We start from the raw sequence: 21,993 nt of genomic DNA on the forward strand, positions 1-21,993 counted from the left end.
ATACACTACACACTCACCCCCTTTAGACACACATAGATACACACACACACACACACACACACACGGCACACACACCTAGATCGTGTTACTACTACTGTGCCTGAATGATACTGACTCTCCTGGGGTGCCCACCTTCGTGCCGGAGGATTTCTGGGAAGATTCACTGTGTGCCTCCCCCGTGTGTGCCACCATGGCTTGGCACGTCACCAAGGGTGACATCAGCCATGGGAACTTCTGGGGATGAGCCAAGGAGCAAAGAAACACATTAGCATCTGCTTGTGTGGGTTTGCCAGAACCGTTTCCCCTCTTTCCCAGGGACCTCCTTCCTTTCTTGATCCCCAACCCCTGCCTGTAGGCGGCACCCCCGGCCAGTCCCCACATAGGACAGGAAGGGCTCCTCGAGCCCTGCAGGCCCAGTGCTCTGTCCTCAGACCCTCCGTGAACCACACAGAGCAGTCACTATCTGCCACCTGCGAGCAGAGCACAGCCGCCTCAGCTGCAGGGCTCCCTCACATTACCTCAGCTCCCTGGGGACCACTGAGGAGGAATCAGGGGGGTTGGCTTAGGCCCCTGGTTAAGAGGGGCAGGCTTGGTGGTTGGAGAGGTGAACAAGACAGCTGCCTTCCTGAGGTGGGGCTGTGGGTAGAGGCAGCCAGAAGACAACCAGGAAGTCCCCGGCTCTACCTGGCACAGCGCTGACCTGGTCTGAGAGCTGGTGTCTGTGTGGCCTGGTAGTGCAGCAGGACCAGACTGCTGGCCTCTCCCCAGACTCCTGCCTGGGCAAGGACAGTCCAGGCACAGGGACACAGTCCCAACCTGGAGAGGCTGGGGTGAGCAATGGGAAGGAAGGTTTAAACTGAAGGTTCACCACAGCAGCAGAGTGTGTACTGTCTCCTGAGGCCCCAGGGGCTCCTTAGCTGACTCCTCTTCACTCCCTTTTCTTTCTTCTCTCTTGTCTGGGCCCGAATCTCCCTTTGACACCACCATGTTCCTTAATCCATCTTATATTCAATTACATCCCTAAAGACGCTTTTTCCAATGGAGGTCCACCATCTGGGTTTGGAACATATCTTATGGGACCTACTGTCCAGGCCCCTTCTTAGCCCGCTTCACAGGGTCCGGGTAATATTCTAGAAGAATCGTGGCCCATCCGTGGGCTTAGGGAAGTAGCTCAGTTGGTAGAAAGCTGGGTGTGGTGGTGTGTCCTAGCACACAAGAAGTTGAGGCAGGAGAATAAGGAATGTAGGGTCAGCTATGTGTTGACTTCAAGGCCAGCCTGGGCTACCTAAGACTTTTGTTGAGTTCAGAGATTCTACTCAGCACCTCCTCTTCCTTAACTGGTCACCGGAGCTAACCTGGCTCTGCCTCCATTTTAATCTTTTCTGCGGTTCTCTAGGAATGGGGAACAAGGAGATTGAGTCAGGCTAAATCCAGGACATCTACCCTCAGGGAAGAGGCCTTTTCCCCAGTCTGGATGGCGCCCTGGGACCTAGGGTGGGGCTCCCCACCCCCCACCTAGCCCCAGATAACCCCTGGAGTATAAGCAATGCCAGGAGGGCTGGGTGTAGTTGTGAAATAGATAAGTCCCCCAGAGACCAATCAACAGTAGAACAAATACACACACCATAGTCACAGCCAAGCTTCCTCTCTCGGCTCTCCTTCCTTCCCCATCCCATCCCAACCCACCCTTCATAAGGCCTCCAGCAAGGGCAGGATAGAGTGGAGGGCAGGGAAGGCTTGCAGAGGTAACCGTGTCTCCCCCTTTTTTTTGAGGTGTGTGTATGTAGGGGGTATGTCTCATGTAGCCCAGGCTAGCCTTGTAAACTCACTATGTAACAAAGGATGACTCTGACCTTCTGACCCGACCCCCGACCCCCATCTCCTCTCAGGTGCTGGGATTTCCATCATGCCCAGTTTGTGCTGCCCATTCAACGCCCAGAGAGACTAACCTGCCTGAAGACACACAGCTATAACCAGAAGAGCAGGCAGTACCAGCCACAACTGAGTTTGTCGAGTAGGGGGTCACCTCTGGTTTTGTGCCACCCAGCAGCACAGTCATGGCCTTGTGACAGGGGAGGAGGGATCAGTCTCTGATTTTGTTTTTTTATAAAATGAAGATAAATATCTACTTCTGTGTTTAAGACTTAAAATCTAAGCCAGGAGTGGTGGCACACACCTGTAATCCCAATATGGTCAGGAGGCTGGGTGGGGGGTGGGGGGATTGCCACAAATTTGAGGCCAGTCTAGGCTACAGCGAGGCCCTGTCTCGCTAGAAACAAAACAAAAGGCTGTGCATCTCAGACCTGTGAGCCTAGCTGCTTGGGAGGAGGCAGGAGGAGGACAACTTCAAGGCTTCCCTGGGCCACAGAGAGTTCAGGGTTAACCTGGATCATCTGGGCTAGAGTTACAAGCAGTTGTGAGCTGCCCAGTGTGGGTGCTGGAGACTGAACCTGGATCCCCTGGAAGAGTGGGGGCAGTGGATTAAAAGGCTACTGAGAGCCAGGCAGTGGTGGCACATGCCTTTAATCCCAGCACCTGGGAGGCAGATGGAGTTCTGAGTTTGAGGCCAGCCTGGTCTACAGAGTGGGTTCCAGGACAGCCAGGGTTATACAGAGAAACCCTGTCTTGAAAAACCAAAAAGGGCTACTGAGATAGGACAAGGTGGTACACATCTGTAACTTCACCATTTGAAAGATGGCCATACGAGAATTAGGAATTCGAGGCCAAAGCCATTCTCCTATATCAAAAGTTTGAGGATAGCCTGAGCTACCCGAGGCTCCTGAAGAAGGGAAGCCCTGGGTCCAGAAGCACCTTCAGTGAGTGCGGACAACCACTCACATACACGAAGCAGACAACCCAACTCATTTTTCTTGAAAAACACATTTACTTCTGTAAACTGTCGGAATGCCAGAGATGGTCCTCACAGCCCAGCCCGGTGCAGCATCCTTCCCCAGAGTAATAAGAGCGAGGAGGGAGGGAAAGAACCATCTTCGAGTGCTCTCGAGGAGCCAAGCCCGCCTCAGCTGTCTTCAAAAGCAAACAAAGCCATCTTTGGAATTTGCAGACTAAGATTCCAACCGTTGCTGCCTTCCAGGTGCCCTGAGGCCTATGCCAGCCTCCCTGTTTGCAGGGGACCTTTCCATCCTTGTCACCCTGGAGGCCCTGAGGTTGACCCTGAACTCCCCCCCCCCCCCCCCCCCAGCCAGACTCAGACCTCTCAGGCTTCAGAAAGGCTTCGCCAAAAGGGTAGTTTAGACCACGTGGCAGAGCCACTGCCAGGCAAGATTTAAGGCAAATTTGTCACTTCACACTCGGTCCACGCCAGACCTAAACCTGTTACTGCCAAGCAGTGTCTACCAGAGGGACAGCTCAAGGCCACTCTGAACAGGACAGGGGTGAGGCCTGGGGCCACATCTATGGGCTCTGAGGAGCATGCGCGCGCATGGGAGCTCATGAAGGCTGTAAGGTGTGCACAGCTCCTGGTATTGGTGGCCGGCGTAGGGCTAGCAGGAAACAGCCAGGTCAAGCTGGGGTGGCACCTGACCAGGCCTCAGCAACTCAAGGCCAGGGTAGCTTAGACCAGGCAGGCCACGGTGACGGCAGGGGTAAATGCCAGGTCCAGGGCCAGTGACAGAGAGGCTTCTGGGATCAGATGGTATGCATGACCCTGGCACCAAAATGACTTCTTTAAAACAAAAGGGGGGGCGGGTCTCAAAGAATGATGCTTGGTGAGCTTGAGAGGGGCCACAGGGGGGAGAGGGAAGGGGAGGGTTGGACACACTGGTGGCGCTGGTGCCTCTCATGGCTTCTCCTCCCTGGTGGGCTGGTGACGTGAGGCGGCAGTCTCCTCCTTGGCGGAGCAGGCAGATGGCTCTGGGCTGTGGGGCTGTAGCTACTCTGACTGAGCGTCGTAGTTGGCCCCCCCAGCCTTCTTCAGCTCGCTCCTGATGAAGTCTTCCTCTAGCTCCTTCCGGTCGCTGATCACAAATTCCTTTGCAAAATTCTGTAAGGACAAAGAAGAGCTCAGAGTCTCTGTGAGGGAGGAGGTGGGGGGGCAGGTCCAGGGTTGCCCAGGCAACGCAGCAGGAAGCCCTGGCACCCCAGACACTCCTAGTAGATTGCAATGGAAAAAAATGCCAATAGAGCCTGTGCCAAAAGCCCGGATAGCAGGGTAGAGATGCCACGGCCTCCAGTCCACGGGCTGGACTGGAGCGCGACCCCTGAACTGTCTTCCCTTGGCTGTGTTACCTTGGGCAAGTCCCTTTCCACTGTCAAATTCATCTGGGAAAACCTGCGGGTGAAGGTGTGAGGCAGGAAAACAGATGGGAGGTGGCCAGCGTTAACCCCAGAAGAGGGGCGGAGGGGAGGAGGAGCTACACCCGCTAGCAAGGACCTGCAATCCCAGCACACAGGAGGGTAAGGCGGTGGGAGAAAACTACTGTGATCCGAAGACCACCTCGAACTGCGCAGTGAGACCCTATCTCATAAGATTACAGGAGGGAGCACACAGAAGGAAGGAGGCTCTGGCTGGTGGCTACACTTATCACCCCTGTCACTGCCATACCTGGGTTTGGGAGAAGCTGGCTCCCACAGGCCGCCTCAGCCATTATTAGGCCAGAGTTACCAGTGGGTACCCTAGCCTTCCCAACCTAGTTAAGTTTTAGGCAGGTGCGCAGGGAATTAGTGGCGTTCATTCCACAAACGCGCCCAGCTCTAGTTGGGAAACACACTGCTACTGTGGTCACTTCTTAGGACTTTAGGCTTTGATCAGATGAGCCCAGGGCCTGGCCCACGTGAGAATGTGAAGCAGGAGGTATCTTATCAGGCAACACTGAACCGTGAGAATTACGTCATTTTATATGCGGATTATGAGGCACAATAAAAACCAAGAAAATCTCAAGGGAAGACAAAGAAAGCTGCAGGATGCACACGAGTCCAAAGGTTGGGAAATTATCCACATAAAAGAGCCGAGGGTGGCATACCTACCTGTAAAGCCAGTACTAGGGAGATGGAGGCAGGAGGCGTGGGAGTTCATAGCCAGCCTCAGATAATAGAAATTTAAGGCCAACAAAAGCCTGTACGGTAAGAGGTACACACACGCGCACACACACACACACACACACACCCCACAGGCATGCTCCTCAACACTGCACATCGTACTCCCACACCTGCATCAGTACTAGGAGAAGGAGCTCAGGCCCTAGTCTTAGGCAAGCAAGCACTCTACCACTGAGCAACATCCCCAGGCCTATGACACCATAATCGCTACACACACACACACACACACACACACACACACACACACACACACACTGTGCTGTGGTACTGAGACCAAGCTACAGTGTCAAAATATGGAAAACTGCAACTATGACCCTAGGGCTGGACACTGAAAGCTCTGCCTGAGAGAAATGAAATCACCCGGGCACAGACACACATGCCCAGACTTCACAGCTACGTGATTCACCCCAAACAGCCAAGCACCCCAGGTAGCTAGCCATCAGATGAGAAGAGAGGGTAAGGCAGACCCTCAATGCATGGACGTTCCAAATGGTGACGCATTAATTAGTCATCGATGAAATTCTAATGCCCGGTGCAACATGGGCGAACAAATCCCTGAACATGGGCAAAAACAGACAGACATGAAGAGCCACCCACTGTCTGGTTCCTCTGACAGGAAATGTCCAAAAAAGGCAAATCCACAGAGAAAGCAGACCAGAGGTGACCAGGGGTGGGAGACAAAACAGGAAACGGCAGATGTCATCTAAGACGCATTGTGGTAAAACTGCACAGTTCGTGGAGGTGACTGCAAGCCAGCAGGGGTCAGAAGAGCAGCTCACTCTGCCCCACACCAGCCCAATGGCAGCTTTTCAGATTCCAAAAGACACCAGGAACTGGTGGCATATGCCTTTAGTCCCAGCACTCAGGAGGCAAAGACAGGTGGCTCTCTGGGATTCGAGGCCAGCCTGGTCTACAGAGCGAGTTCCAGGACAGCCAGGGCTACACAAGAAACCCTGTCTCGAAAAACCAAAAGATAAAAATTCTCAAAGACAATCAAGATTATTTTTCTTTTACAAACAAGACAGAGTCTGAAGACCACAATGCCTGCCCAAGGTCACAGACCTGGGACTACAGCCTCAGAGCAGGAGTGTGGCTCAGTTCAGTGCTTACCTTAGCAGGCAGGAGGGCGCGGGTTCAAGCCCCAGCACTGTCCTCACCCCCAACTACTATATGTAGATATCAAGAAAGGGAGCAAAATGCTTTGGAACTAGGGAGGGGTGGTTAAAGAGCTTACTTTTACATTAAATGGATTTTACATCAATAAAAACCAAAATCAGCAAAGTCGCCATAGCACCAGAAAGATCACGTTCTCGGCTTCCTAGATACCATGAGCAAGGCCACCAAGACATGGCAGGATATGGAGGAGGGGTTAATATTTGCCAAGAGAGGCAAGCCTCACACAATCTGACTGAATCCACCCTCAATACATTAGCCTTTTACCAGGTTACGATAAGGCCCTGGGGGCAGAGCTGAGACAGCCTTATGCAGCCCCAAATTCAAAGACCCTTCCCAGCAGCCCCAGGGCCAGCACTGCTAAGCTTATGCATGTGACCCAGACCATGGAAGGCAGTGGACCCCAGGTCTGGAAAGAGAATAGAGAGTTGTGTCTCAACTCCCAGGCCAGCGGCACGGGGGAGGGGCGCGGGTGCCCCAGCAAGGAAGTCAATGGGGCAAGAAGCCTAAGAGGAAGTTCAAAGTCCTCTGCTTGTTTGACAGCCTTATATGGCAATGTAAAGAAGAACCTGAAGTCTGGGTCAGGAACAAGAGTTTAGGAAGACAAGATAAGGACTAAGAAATCTAAAGGGAAGTTCTAAGGGCTGGGTGCAGCTATGGCTAAAACCACAAGAGCTGTCCCGTGGTCACACTACAACCAGGCAGTGTGGGATGCAAGCCCAGAGAGCAGGAGACTGACTGCCCACCAGTCTGAAGCCAGTTTGTGTTACATAGCAAAACTCTGTCTCAACAAACAAACAGGGGCTGTGCACGTGGCTCAGCTGGCGGAGGGCATGCCTAGCGTGCACAGAGCCCTGGGTTCAAGCCCCAGCACTTCATAAACCTGGCGTGTTGGCGCAGGCCTGTAATCCCAGAGAGAAGAGGATCAGAAATTCGAGACTGGGTGGGGAGATGGCTCAGAAGGTAAAGGCACTCGTCTCGAAGCCTGATGATCTCAGATCCCCGCCCTGCCCCGCCCCCCCCCCCCCCCCATGAAAGGAGAGGCCAGCCCCTGCACGCTGTCCAGACTCCACATGCTGCTGTGGTGTGCACAAATCCCCACACAAAGTTAGTACATGTGACTCCGTCTCAAAAAGGAGATCAGACTAGTGAATGGTACAGAGCAAGAAATGTAAATAGGCAAAATCGTCTATACTCTACCAGAGATACACCACGTACGTGCACACATATTCACTGTCCCAAACTTAAAAAAAAAAAAAAAACACCTCGAACCTTGAGGCACATTTAAAACCAAATCGCCATGAAGCGAATGCTTCCAAGTCTCCAAAGTTGACAGAACAGCCACGTGGGGTCAGCCACACGGGACATTCTCTCCTCTCTGCTGCCACAGAAGACAACTTTGTCTGCAGATTCGTTTTTTATAGTTGCTGCCTGCAGAGGCCAGAGACGGATCCTCTGGGACTATTACTGTGGGAGAGCAGTGTGGGGGTGCCGATCACACGTTCCAGCCTCCCCATCCCCACCCCCCAGGTCACGACCTTCCACTCCTGCTGTTCTGGGGAACCTCAAAGTTAGAAGGCAGAATCAAGAGTCCCTCATCTTGGGTTGAATGGTTTTCCCTCCAAGTGACCAAGGCAGGCAGCTAGCATTTCTGAGGCCACTGGAGCCCAAGCCATACTGTGGTTCCGAGACAGAGCCTGGGTCTTCGCTACGGGCTGATGTCTCTCATCAACAATCAGTCAGACTGCGGCCTTGCTCGCCACGAGCCTGGCTCGGGGCTGATGAACCTGGCTCTGTTCTCCTCACCCCACAAGAGACCACACTGCCCAGCTGAAGTCAGGGGTGTGTGCAGACTCACATCCCCCCCAGCAGGAATATGGTAAAGCCTAGGAAATCATTCCTACCCCTTGGACCACGGTGAGGACTTCATGTGGTTGGACCAATGGCAGTCACTCCCAGTCTTTAGCTAACACCTATCCCCACACCCTACCTGACTCCAGGAACCTTCTGCATCTCCCATACCTATGATCCAGCCCTTCCCTATACATCTTTCTAAATGAGTTTACCAGTTTCCATCCAAGCTCATTTATGGTCTCAAGTGACCTATGGACAGCCCTGGAGACAACGCTGAGGGTCCTCTTTCCTGCTATTCCAAGGGCAGTCCCTCCCCATCTGGGAAATTGGAAGAGGCAGCTCAGGCAGGCAAACAGGCCCCCGCCCCAACAAAAGGCCTGACACAAGTGGTATGCGCTTCCCATCTAGGGTGTGAATTCTACTAACCGTTCCAAAATGCATGGCTTGGGCAGGCACTATGCTGGCTAGTTTTATGTCAACTTGACACAAGCTAGAGTCATCTGAGAGGAGGGAACCTCAATTGAGAAAGTTAAGATCGGACTGTAGGGACGCCCAGAGGACATTTTCTTAGTGTTTGACAGGGGAGGGCTCAACCCATCATGTATGATACAAGCCCCTGGGTTCTATAAGAAATGGGCTGAGCAAGCCATGAGGAACATGCCAGACAGCAGCACCCCTCCATGGGCTCAATACCAGCTCCTGGCTCCAGGTTCCTGTCCCGTTTCACTTCCTGTCCTGTCTTCCTTCAGTGATGAGCTACGATGTGGAAGAGTAAGGCAAACAAACCCACTCCTCCTCAACTTGATTTTTTAAAAAATATTTATTTAATTTATGTGAGTACACTGTAGCTGTCTTCAGACTCACCAGAAGAGGGCATTGGATTCCATTACAGATGGTTGTGAGCCACCATGTGGTTGCCGGGAATTGAACTCAGAACCTCTGGAAAAGCAGTCAGTGCTCTTAACCGCTGAGCCATCTCTCTAGCCTTCAACTTGACTTTTTTGTTTGTTTGTTTTTTGTTTTTTTGAGACAGGGTTTCTCTGTGTAGCTCTGTCTGTCCTAGAACTCACTCTGTAGACCAGGCTGGCCTTGAACTCAGAAATCCGCCTACCTCTGCCTCCCAAGTGCTGGGATTAAAGGTGAGGGCCACCACCGCCGGCTTCAACTTGACTTTAGATAATGGTGTTCCATCACAGTAATGGAAACCCCAAGGCAAGTACCAACCTCAAGATTTATGTGAGGGATCCCTTGCCCTCCGCCTCCACTTCTACTGAGCAGTCAGCTTCAGACCTAAGGGCACCACTGGAGAATTCCCAGGGCCACAGGGGAGACGCCTTCCAGGTAGGTAAGTAAAAGGGGCAGAAACCAAGCGACATCAGCGGACAGCTAAGGCCTGACCCAGGAGCAACACCAAGATCAGAAAGAGCAAGGAGATTTTCATCTGTATCCCTGTACCAACAAGGCCACCTCCCATCACACTCACCCCTACATGCACATGAGCGTGCACACAGAAGCACACACACACACACACCTACCCATACACACATGAGCCTGTTTGCAGGGCTAGATTAAGATACATATAAGTATTCTCTTATCCTTGACTTTAAATTGTTTCTTCCCCTTTTCAGACAGGTTCTCATGAAACTCAGGCTGGCTTTAAACCTGCTGGTAGCCAAGGATGACCCTAAATTTCCGATCTTCCACCTCTCTGGTGCTGTGATTAGAGGTGTCCGCTACAAAGCCTGGCTTACGTGGTGCTGGGGGCCCCCTGAGATCTATCCCCAACCCCGAGCTCTCTTCTGAAGGCTCCCCGACTCCATGGCTTAAACCCAGTTTTCTTGCTAAAACTGGCTGAGAATGGGGTTTAGTCTAAGTTGCCCCATGCTCTCCAGCAGCCTGGCCCTCCAGAGCTTCCGTTCCTCCTCTGCAAACAGGAGCAGAAACAGTTCCACATGCTGAGGCTGTAATGAGGGCTTTGGAGCATGCAAAGAGCCTGCACGCTTGCTGGGTGTGCCCAGCACTGGGCAAGTGCTGACTGGTCCTCAGCTGGTCTGTAAGTGATGGGAGCTTTCCCTTCTGCCTCAAGACTGCAGGGAAGCTTAGGGTTCGTTCAATGTCCGGGGCCCTTTCCTCATCCCCAGTGTTCATTTGCAAAGAGGGGCAGCCCCAGGGCTTCCTGGGTAAACATGGAAGATGCTGGCTATATCTACCTACCCAGCGGCAACATCCAAAGCTGGGCTAGAGGAGAGCCGGAGAGGAGAAAACCTTTCGGAGAAGAGGTGGCTTCCTCTATACCCAGAGACAAGAGGAGCAACGCCCCTTACTGCGCCCCCAAACCTGCACTGGCTTAACACTCACTAAGGCAATCACTAGCCTATACTATACACCAAGAGGCCACATTCCAGTGCTGTGGCTCTCTCTGAGAGACAAGGAGCAGAGGCCCTGAAAGCAGCATTCAGCGGCTCCCCAGTCCTGTGAAAGAGGAGAGGGAGGGGATAAGGGTCCTCCAGACAGATCCACATCAGTCACCCCAGGTCCTGCCTAAGTCCCACCATGGATACCAGAATCCATGGGCAACCAACACAGGATCACAGCATGGTTCCATGTTAAGGCTCCGTGCTTGCTTTGGGCTCATCTGGCACCCAGGAACATGTCCTCTGTGCTGGGTGTAGACTCTCTCCCACACACATGAGCTAAGGCACAGTGGACGAGACACCCACTGGTAACAATCAAATGCCTTTCCCCAAGTGGAATTCCCCACGAATTTTAAGCCAAAGACCTCTGAGTGCTGAATAAAAGCAATCAGCACCCAGCAGCCCTTCTTGCCAGGAAAAAAGGCAGCCTTGCAGGAGGCTGAGCAGAAAGAAACAGAAGTGCCTGGCTAGCCCTCCCACCCCCTCTGTGACCTCCTACACCTATTCAGTGTCTGAAAACCCGACCAGCAAGGTATAATTTACTCAAAAAGACCAGGTTCTTAAAGCAGGCATGACTCATCAAAAGAGGATGAAGGAAACAAACGGATCGGCAGGCCAAGTGGTTGACACATTCGGATACAAAGGTGCAAGTCACCTTCCTACTCAGGGAGAAAACCAAGGGCACACACAGGCGGGCACATCGTGAGGTACCAGGAACAGAATGCAAGCAGACAGATGTCCCAAGATCCTGCTGTGAGCCAGCCCTGAGCAGCTGATCCCATACTGTTCCTTTTCACATAGGGGAAAGTGCTTGGGACCGGCTCCTCCACCTCCTAAACACTCACCAAAGCCTTGACTCCGCCTGCCCTGACCTGACCCGACCCGACCTGACCTCTGACTCTATCTAGTTCTGTGAGAGCCAAGGAGTAGGAACTGTACTCCACTCTCTACGCCGATGTCCATGGCAGACATCACAAATCAATCGTCAGACCTCTGTCAAGATTCAACCTTAGAATCCTTAACCCAGAGCTCCAAGCAGCCCCTACCTATGGGTCAATTGACAGGCCAGAGGTCAAATCTAGGCTGGATCCTTAACTCCTGCCTAATCAAAGCTGCCTGTGGCTGGGGAACTAGCCACACAAGGGAACACCCACCCTTCGTGTAGGAGACCGTAGGTTTAATCTCCAGAAAAAGAGAGAGAAAAAAAAAAGGCATAGAATTTCTTGTTCCTAGCCACATGCACGTTTGGGAGTTCCCTCCAAAGAATCAGTAAACAGGATTGTTTTAAAATGACAACATTTAGCCTCAAAGATGTTCCCTCTCAGCAAATACCAGGATGTGTCCATAATTCAACAAAAAATCGAATACGTAAGTAAACAGGGGCTTGCTTAGTTGGTAGAGTGCTTGCCTAGTATACACAAAGCCCTGGGTTCCACCCCAGCGCTGTATAAACAGGGCGCAGCGGTGCACACCTATCATCTGGATACTTAGGGGTTTTAGGCAGGGATTTCAGGGGTTCAAGGTCACCTCAGCTACATATGGTAAGTTCAAGACACACCTGGGCAACATGAGACCCTCTCAAAAGGAAGGAACTAGGTATCTATAGCAGCGCACTCACCCTACAGGCCATCTCATTTCTTATTCCCCTGCTTCCGTGTGTTAGACTGGCATCCCATTGCTCAGACGAGGAAACAGAGATTCAGGGGGGTGAGGAACCAGAGACATGATGATCTGTGTGAGCTCCTAACCAATGGGGGGCTGAGGTCTACACGAGAAAGACTGCACACGACCAGCATTAGACTCATGTCTGTGGTGGGCTCTCACCAAATAGTGCCTGGCTGCCGTGACCATGGGCCACACAAACTGTGTGTGGTGTAGGTTTGCTCTGAAAGGGACCGTATAGAGGCAAATCACCAGAAGACAGAAGAATGGAGAGGTGCCAGAAAAGGGCAAAGCCCCCCAGAACATGCCCGGGGTACCTGGGCCATCATAGGGAGGTCTCACACCTTCAGTCTGGCACAGAGGGGGTGTTTCATGGTTCTGTGCTGGGCCTGGCTGCTAGGTACCTCGAAAGCATCACACCCAGACAGGCAGGCTGGCCATGGGCTGCGAGTGGGTCTGGAGTCTGGTGAGGGACAGCAAGCCATAGCTAGCCACAGAATGGCCAGCTGGTTGAAGCAGCTTGGTTTATGTGGGGCCTCTCCCTGAGCAAAGCCAGCCTCTCTCCCTGGCTTAAAGCCTTCCCAGGCTCCCCTCTATGTTCTAGATGAAACCCCATCTTCAAAACAGTCTCCCTTAGGCAAGAAAGATGGCTCAGCAGGCACAGGAGCTTGCAGCTACCTGTAACTGGATTTCGACCCCAAACCCCAGGAAAGAATGAGACCCCATGACATTGTTCTCTGACGGCCATATGCACGCCCCACACACACATTGTTTATATGTACATAATATTTTTAACTCAATAATCATGAATACACACACACACATATATATATATATGCGTGTGAGTTAGAGCATTTTGCAAGGCCTGCCTGATCCACTCTGACACAAGGCAGCTTGCCATGGCACCGGGTAGTCTCCCCTGCTGTCCACTACATTGTCCTCAGAAGCCTGCAGAGGCACCAGAACAAAGACCGGGTGTGCTCTCCCGGGCACAACAGTGTGGCATGGCAACCTCGGCCAGGAGAGCTGTCTGCTCAGCACATTCCCCAACTCGGGGCACTGTCCTTAGAACAGTCCAGCTCCCTGCAGCCCTGTGGTTGGTTGGTGGAGAAGGGGGCATCTGTCTGGTTTTCCCAGCCGTGGACAGGGCTCAGCTCTAAACACAGACCTTTCTGACTCCCAGTTCCAGGCAGGCCTCAATCCCTAATCCTCCTACCTCCACACTCAGGTGTTAGGGTTACAGGCATGTACCCCCACCTGCCCAGGAATCCCAGCTCCTCATTTGAGCGACCCCCAGCACACCTCACCTCCCAGCAGGGCTCTGAACTGGGACCTCATAACACCCACTCCTGGCCCAAGATGGCGGTCGGGGGTCTTTTACAGAACTGGCTACCACAGAGATCACTAGTGGGCCTCTCTTCTGAGGTCCTGACCTTGATGGATCACCAAAGCCTGGAGATTCCTTCTGCTGGGCAGAGGGTGGCCAAATCCAGAAAGAAACAGAACCAGGAGAGGACAGGAGGCCAACTGGAGCCTGGACCCAGCCATGAGTCCCTCTGTTCTCACCCTGCTCTGGAGAGAGCCGGCCAGTTCAACCTTCTCTGAGCCTGCAAATCCACAGCCAGGAACTAGAATTCCCACCGCGAAGGCTACACCAGAGACCGCAGTCCCTGAGTCACCCCTACTCATGGGTCTGCTTGGCCACCACAGCCAGTGCTAGGCTCACGGAAAGCCCTGGCAGGGACTGCAGCTTGGTGGCAGAGTGCATGCCCGAGGCCCTGGGTTGGAGCCTCAGCAGGGCAAAATCACAAGCGTGTTATAAGCAACTAGATGAATGCTAGCCACGGCTGGTGGCTCACTTGTTAGCGCTCGAAAACCAGAGGCAGGAGAAGCACCCTAAGTTTTAAGGTCAGGCTGGGCTACTCTATCTCAACAAAGTTATATTAGAGTAAAATAATGGGGGAGGAGGGGATTACAGCCAATGGCTCAGTGGGCAAAGGTGCTGATGGTGCAAGCCTGGTGATTTGAATGTGTCCCTGGAAGCCAAAGAAAGATGGAAGGAGAGAAGTGGCTTTATAATGCTATCCATGTGTTCTCGGCGATGTACACACACACACACACACACACACACACACACACACACCACAATACACATGCACACGAAACAGAATTAAATAAAAACCTACTTTAAATCCAATTAAGCCGACTGCCAGGCTTGTAAGCCCTGGAACTCCTCCTAGGGATTCTACAGAGGCCAACAGATAGCGGCTTCGAGCAACTCAGGCTGTAAAGAGCACGGGAAAGGAGCTGAGCTTGACCCTCGGAACTCAAAGGAAAAAGAAGAAACTGGATACGGTCAGCCTCCACCTTCAATCCCAGGACTCAGGAGGCAGAGACAGGGGCATCTCCGTGAGTTCCAGGTCAGCCTGGTCTACAGAGTGAGTTCCAGGAAGAAGCCAGAGCAACCTAACAGAGAGACCCTGTCTGCTGGCTAGCTTCAGGACAGCTTGACACAAGCTAGGGTCGTCAGAGATGAGAGGGAGCCTTAACGGAGAAAATGCCTCTAAGAAGATCCAGCTGCAGGCAAGCCAGGAGAGCATTTACTTAACTAGTGATCACTGGGGGAGAGTCCAGCCCACTGTGGGTGGGGCCATCCCTGGGGCTGGTCGTTTTGGGTCCTATGAGAAAGCAGGCTGAGCAAGCCATGGGGAGCAAGCTAGCAAGCAGCACCCCTCCACAGCTCTGCATCGGCAGTGATAAAAGGTGTCATGGAAGCAAGTATATGCCGAATCAACCCTCCCTGCCCCCCGACTTGCTGTATGATCATAATGATTCAGCAATAGTAACCCCACTAAGACACCTGGTTTAAATTTTATTTTAATTAACCTATTCATCTTATATATATGTGAATACACTGTCACTGTCTTCAGACACAGCAGAAGAGGGCATCCGATCCCATTACAGATGGTTGTGAGCCACCATGTGGTTGTGGGATTTGAACTCAGGACCTTTGGAAGAGCAGCCTTAACCACTGCTCTTTGGAAGTGCTCTTAGCCACTGAGCTATCTCTCCAGCCCCTTTGTTTAAATTTTTAATTTTTTTTTAAATGTCAACCAGAGAGCCAATGGGAGCCAAGGTAATTTTGTTTTTGTTTTATTTTATGCATCTGGGTGTTCTGCCTACATATATGTCTGTGTACCATGTCCACAACGCTCACCGTGGAGTCCAGAAGAGGATATCAGATCCCCTGGAGCTGCAGCTGCAGAGGGCTGCGAGCTGCCATGTGGGTGCCGGGAAGCACACAAGGCTCTCTGGGGATGCAGCCAATGCTCCTGACCACTGAACCATCTCTCCTGCCCCATCTTTTCGCTTTGCACAAGTCACTTGCCCCTGGGCAACAGACAGACTGAAGAGGGCTGGCCACACCTACCCCGGTCACCTGAACAGCAGTTTGGATAAGCTAAAAGAAGGGCTCTGGCTTCTAGACTTTGGGAACTCCTGCACACTCACCTTGCCTGACTGTAATAAATTCAGATTTTCCTTTTTTGTTTGGTTTTTTTTTGTTTGTTTGTTTGTTTGTTTTTTGTATAACCCTGGCTGTCCTGGAACTCACTTTGTAGACCAGGCTGGCCTCGAACTCAGAAATCCGCCTGCCTCTGCCTCCCGAGTGCTGGGATTAAAGGCGTGCGCCGCCACGCCCGGCTCAGATTTTCCTTTCTTGAGGTGGCCCCTCACCCAAACCAGCAAACCAACAACCTCACCGTCTGTGGTGCTGTCTGTTGGCATTACTACTGTCATGCTTAAGTTACCAAACTGTGACAACACACCCGTGTTGTGTACCCTACCACAGGAACTGGGAAAGGTCACATGCTCTCCCCTACATCCCCGTGGCCACTTCTGGGACCCCTCCACAATGGGACAGGCAGTAGTCTCCGTTCTGGTCACCTTGTCTGTGAGCTGCTGGCTGTGCAAAGCTGACGTCCAGCTGCTATGTTCTGTGGTGTAACAGTCAAGATGGCAGAGCTCTGGCCCTGGCCAGCTCCCTGAACAATGTTAATATTCTCCAGAGTCCACCCCACAGCCCCCCCACCCACTGCAACTGGATGGTGACCCTTGGTGACACGCAGCAGCGCACATTACCTGGACCACCTCCTTCACCAGCGTCTTGTCGGTCCCCGTCTTGGCACGCTGCAGTCCACTCACGTCCTCCCCGATCCATGTGATGAGGGCAAACTTGGATCTTTTGCTCATGGCGTCGCCGGTGGTGAAGCGCACAAAGGCGAACAGCCGGACATCATCTGTGGCCAAGACAGGGAGAACATGGCACTCGGTAAGGACTCCCTGACACCATGTCCCTGGGAGAGGCCATGAGCCACAGGTGTGCCCAGAAAGAAGGCGGATACAAGTGTGTCCCCAGTATACAATGAAATACAGGGTGTTGTACGATACCTCTGGCCTCCACCACTAGACACCACTTAGAGCATCCTTAAGGTCTGACGAGCCAACTCTACACACTTTCAGCTGTCCCCCAGGGGAAGAACTACCCATCCACTGGGCAGCCAGTGGCAGTGGGACATTCATGAAGGCCATGTTACATGTTCAGAGGTCAGAGGACAATTTTGCAAAGTCTATTCTCTTTTTTCACCATGTTGGTACCAGGGATTGAACTCAGGGTGTTGGGCCTGGTGGCAAGCCCCCTTCCCCACTGAACTCTCTTGCCAGTCCAAGTGCTTTGTACTCGCACAACAGGATTGTAGAGATATTCTACATTTTAAAATTCTTTTCTTCAAAATCTAAATGTTATGACAGTAAGGAACTTATAAAAATGTCACTGGTTAAAAAAAAGCACACTTGGGCATGCACGCACACATATCGTTTTAAAGGACACAACTGCGCAACCATCGCCGTAGCCTAATTCTAGAACATTCTCATCATCCAAAAAGGAAACACGAACCCAAGAGCAGCTGCTTCCAGGCTCAGGCAGCCCCCGGCAACCAGCAACCTGCCTCTGTCTCTGGATTCACTGAGATCCCTGATTTAGATAGTTACATGAGTAACATGACATGATGTCACATGTGCCCTGTGGGGATGGAGTTCTTAAGTCACTGTGTTCTCAGGGGTCATCTGTGTGCTGTACACCTGTGTGTGGGTAAAAGTGCACGCGCATGTGTGTAGTGGCCTGCGGACAACCCTGAGTGCTACCCTTCGGGTACTATCTACTTTGTTTTTTTGAGACAGGGACTCTCACTGGCCTGAAACCTACCAGGTATGCTAGGCTGGCCAGTCAGGAAGCCCTAAGTATTCTCCTGTCTCTGTCTCCCCGGGGCTTCCAAAATGTTAGCTCCATACTTCTATCATTATCCGTGAGGAGGAGACATTTAAGCCCTGGTGGCCTGGCCTACCAGATAGAAACTTCTATCTGAAATTACTGTCATGGCTCAGGGTTGCCAGGGTGCTGCTATGTGGCCTGGGCTCACCTTGAACTCTTGAAGATGAAGGTTTCTAGGTTGTGTGGTCATGGGCCTTGTAGCTGGCGTAGATGCACACCACCAGTATCTGAGTGTATCTCCCAGCATGAATGGGGTGGGGCTGTGGACAGTGTCTTATGCACTGTGTCCAATACCCAGCACTGAAATGTTTGACAGAATTTCATCCTTGACCTGCAGGGGAGGCAGGCACCCATCCCAGCCACTTCCCTACCAGCCTTCACACAAAACACCACCAGTCTCCGTTCCCATGGTGACGATGTCCCAGCTCCGCTGTGTCAGCATGGAGTCTGGGGCCCAGCAACTATGGGCCCTTGCCAAAGACTTTGTGTGGGACAGTGGCTGGAGCCCCTGACCTCACCCTTCATCCAGCCAAGTGCAGAGCCTGCCAGGGCCGTCAGCTCTCCCTCCCTGACTGCTGGTCACAGCTTTCCTGTGCCACAAGGGACTTTCAAAATATGGCCCTCTCAAAGTCTGCCCCTCATCCATTGCAAACACTCACCCCAGACAGCACTGAAATGTTTGAGTGTATACTCCAATATGGTTTGGGTTAAACATAAAAGAACAGGGTCCTTTAAAAATTTTTTTATTTAGTTGTATTTCTTATTTTGAGAGCATATAAGTGATGCAGGGTGTGTATACGGAGGTCAGAGGAGGAATGGAGTCGATCCCCTTTTTCTACCTTTATGCAGGTTCCGGGGACTGAACTTAGGTCGTCACACTTGGGTGGCAATCACCTTTACCCACTGAGCCATCTTGTCAGCCCCTAGATTTCCTTTGAAGAGTCTCTAGCAGTCACCCAGTAAAACTTGTATCCTTGGTGCACAGAAAATAAGTCTCACACACACACACACACACACACACACACACACACACACACACACCCCTAAAGGCTTTGGGAACCTTCCAGAACCTCATGCTGACTTCTTCATTTAAACAACCGTGGGGGAGGGAGGCAGGCAAACCACATGTGGAGTGACTGACTGGCTGGGTGCTTAGCTAGCTAGCAGCAGTTTGTTCAAGATCGCTGACAGACACATTTTCAGAAATCCGGAGCGATAGCATTTACAAATGCTGGACGCTGGAGACCCGGCTGGACAGGATGTCAGCTGAGGGTGGACACAAGGCCTGTGCGGCATTTCTACCACCACATTGAAGCTGGAGGCAGTTGCAGCCATCCTGACAGCACAGGGCGAGTGGGCAGCCCTTTCCGGAAGTCCACTCCCACCGCTTTCTCCAAAAATGAGGGCGCAAAGCTGTCTGAGCACACTACCTAAGCCACCCTCTTCTCAGAACAGGAGTGCAAGAGTGGCCGATGAGCAGAGGGGACCTGTGCACACGTGTGTACATGCACACGTGTGCTAAGGTGGAACACTCATCAGAAGGCTGGCACCTGGGCCTGCTGCCATCCTCCTCAGTGATACCCTGTCCCCAGTGGGACTTGGGTGGCAAGGAAGTAGAATGGTGCATCCCAAACTTTCTAACGCTGCAACCCCCTCATGTTTTGGTGACCCTTAACCATAAAATTATTGTTGTTGCTACTTTATAACTATAACTTTGCCACTATGAACTGTAATACAAATATCTGGTTTTCGATGGTCTTAGGCCACCTCTGTGAAAGGGTCATTTGACCCACAAAAGGGTCCTGACCTATGGGTTGAGAGTTATGGGAGTGAGTTAGAAGCTGCTTTCTGGGGGGCTGGGAGAGATGGCTCAGCAGTTAAAAGCACTGACTACTCTTCCAGAGGTCCTGAGTTCAATTCCCAGCGACCACATGGCTCACAGCCATCTGTAATGGAATCAGATGCCCTCTTCTGGTGTGTCTGAAGACAGCTACAGTGTACTCAAAAGAAGTCGCTTTCTTGCTGAAGTCTAGTTCTCAATAAGTGCACAGTCCTGGCTTGCCTTTCAACACACATGACCCAGAAGGACATGCACTCTGCTTGTCTGGAAACTCCAGGAGGCAGCGCAGGAGGGGAGCTTGAACATGCCTTTGGGGTGACTTGAATGAGCCAAAGCTTGAGAGCCACTACGGAAAGAGTAAGGCAAGGTGGGGATGTAGGGGATCCAGTGTAGGGATGGGACACGCAGCTAGTGGGGACAACGGATGGGACAAGAGGGCTCCAGCACAGAAAAGCAGAAGTCCTTGAAGTCCGGTCCCACCCCTTCCTCCTGCCTCACGCCGCTTCATTTTAAGGAAGTAATCAGGCCAAGTTTCCTGAAGGGTCTGATCCGCCTTTTCCACATGACCCGCTGCAGGTCTTCTACATGACCCTCTGCAGGACCAGAGGCATAACCATCAAGGTGACAAACAAGGCTATCCCTCAGACTCACCCTCCCCCCAAACCCCCCAAAAGCCACAGCAGAAAAGGAGGCCCCTTGAGCAGTGTCAGGGCGTCCAGACTTGCTTGTCTAACTCCCTGCTCACCTAATGCGTCATCGTCGGGAAGCCTTATCCCAAGGACTGGGGCACGAATCACAAATCTATTTGAGTCCCCATGGAGGGATGTCACCAAGGATAAGATGAGGCCAGACCCATGCCGGAAGGTTGACACAATTCTGTACCTTCCCTGTGCGTGCCAGGTCTGGGGTGACTACACAGAACTCTTCACCTCCAATTCAGGAACTTTAACAGCCTTCCCCTCAATACGGTGAGCTCTCTTCATGAGAGCCACGGGGTTACTACAATGCCCGCCCCCAACCCCTTCTGGGTCTTATCTACTGCCTCTTCGCAGGCTGATCTCTATGGAAGCTGTGGGAGCAGGGAGACAACCACCACAGGCTGCTGATTGCAAAGCTCCAGGCCTCCATCGACTGAGCACCCCATAAACAATAGTGGGAAGCCAATGGGAGTGCTCAGGCCACTGCCTGAGTGGTGCTCCACCAGGGCCCTCCCGCATCTGCCTGGGTTCCTCTCATGTCCCCTCTCTTCACGATGGCCTATACCACCACTCTTCAGCTTTATCCCCAAATGTGCCCTCTCCCCACCTCCCTCTAATCTAGGAAGGGGGAAGGACTTAGGAGATGAAGCATGGCGGAGGGTCCCTAGCAGGAGGAAAGAGGAGAGCCAGCTGGGGTCCGGGCAAGGGGATGCCAGGCAAGGACAGCAATAGGGAACTGAGAGGCAGAGTGTGAACTAAGGATGGAGTGACCATAAACGGGGGAGGGGAAGACAGACAGATAACAGAAAAGGAAGTCAGAATTGTCTGCAATCTACAAAGCCACTAGGTCAGGCTGCTTCGGTGATGTCCCCCAAAGAAATACCAACATAGAGTCCCTGCTATGCTGATCGTGTGTGCTGTTCTGCTCTTACCCACCCAAATTTAAAAACCTTAGTGGACCCTTAAGTTGGGGCTCATCTCCCTCCTCCCCCTCCCACCACAATGCCGCCCCCATCTCCCAACACTGCATCCACACTGACGCTTCAGGGCAGGCCCAGGGACCAAAGAGCTGCCAGGTAGCACTTAACACTGAGTGAGCTCTCAGTGACTTCCTTATCACGCGTGACACACACTGGGTGTGGAGTAAGCAGAAACTTGAACGAGGGAAAATAAAGGCGCTGATGGAAGGGGCTCTGGGAACGTTTCGATCAGAGCCTAGCTTGTTCTTTAGCCAGGGCTAGCTAGCCTGGAACTTACTACATAGCCCAAACTGGCCTTAAACTTATGCAACGATGCTCCTGCCTCAGCCTTCCGGGTGCTGTCACTGCAGGGGTGACCTACCTACCACAAATCAAATCTTTTAAGCAATTCGCCCATCTGTCCAGTTCTCATGTCCCTGTGCCAGGGACACCACAGGCAATGGATAAATAAACCGTGGGCCAACAGAAAGTAGAAAAAAAGAGAATGATTTTTTTTTTTTTTGCTATTTCTGCCCTGAAGCTGAACTTCAGAGTACAACGAAAGGAGAAAGGAAAAGCAGGGCACACGCCCAGAGCCCTGGATTAGCTCACACAGCTCCTGACCTTCTTCACAGCTTCAGAGAAGTTGTGCAAACAAAGCTCTGAAAGGAGAAACACTCCCACACCAAAGAAAAGAGCTGAGCAGCCATCTTCCCAAGGGGAGGGGGTTGCAGGCAGGGAGTGGGAGAGAGGACATGGGGTACAACAAGGACAGGACAGGACAGGCTGGGGGACAGGGCTGAAGGGGGGTCCAGGCTGGAGGGGAGGGCTGCAGGGGGAAGAGAGGCTAGAGAGAAGGGGTTACAGGCTGGAGGTGCGGGAGGAGGGGGGGGGGGCTACATCTCCAGGAAGCTGGGAGGAAGAAAAAAACAAAAAACAAAAAACAAAAAAAACCCACCACTTTGACATCCTGTCAAAGCCCAGAGGCAGCTGGACACAGTCACTG

General features: G+C 52.3%; 1 protein-coding gene across 1 annotated transcript in view; it reads right to left on the reverse strand.

Annotated features, from left to right (window-relative positions):
- Window positions 1–2,861: 2,861 nt before the first annotated feature.
- Cotl1 (coactosin-like 1 (Dictyostelium)) overlaps window positions 2,862–21,993 on the reverse strand; it is a 31,366-nt gene continuing 12,234 nt past the window's right edge. The window contains exons 3-4 of the mRNA NM_028071.3: window positions 16,302–16,459; window positions 2,862–4,003 (exon numbers count right to left, since the gene is read on the reverse strand). Coding sequence (NP_082347.1) covers window positions 3,893–4,003; window positions 16,302–16,459 — 269 coding nt within the window. The 3' untranslated portion in view covers window positions 2,862–3,892. The remainder of the gene's footprint in view (window positions 4,004–16,301; window positions 16,460–21,993) is intronic.

The sequence above is a fragment of the Mus musculus genome, chromosome 8 (assembly GCF_000001635.26).
Source record: "Mus musculus strain C57BL/6J chromosome 8, GRCm38.p6 C57BL/6J".
NCBI classification, from domain to species: domain Eukaryota; kingdom Metazoa; phylum Chordata; class Mammalia; order Rodentia; family Muridae; genus Mus; species Mus musculus.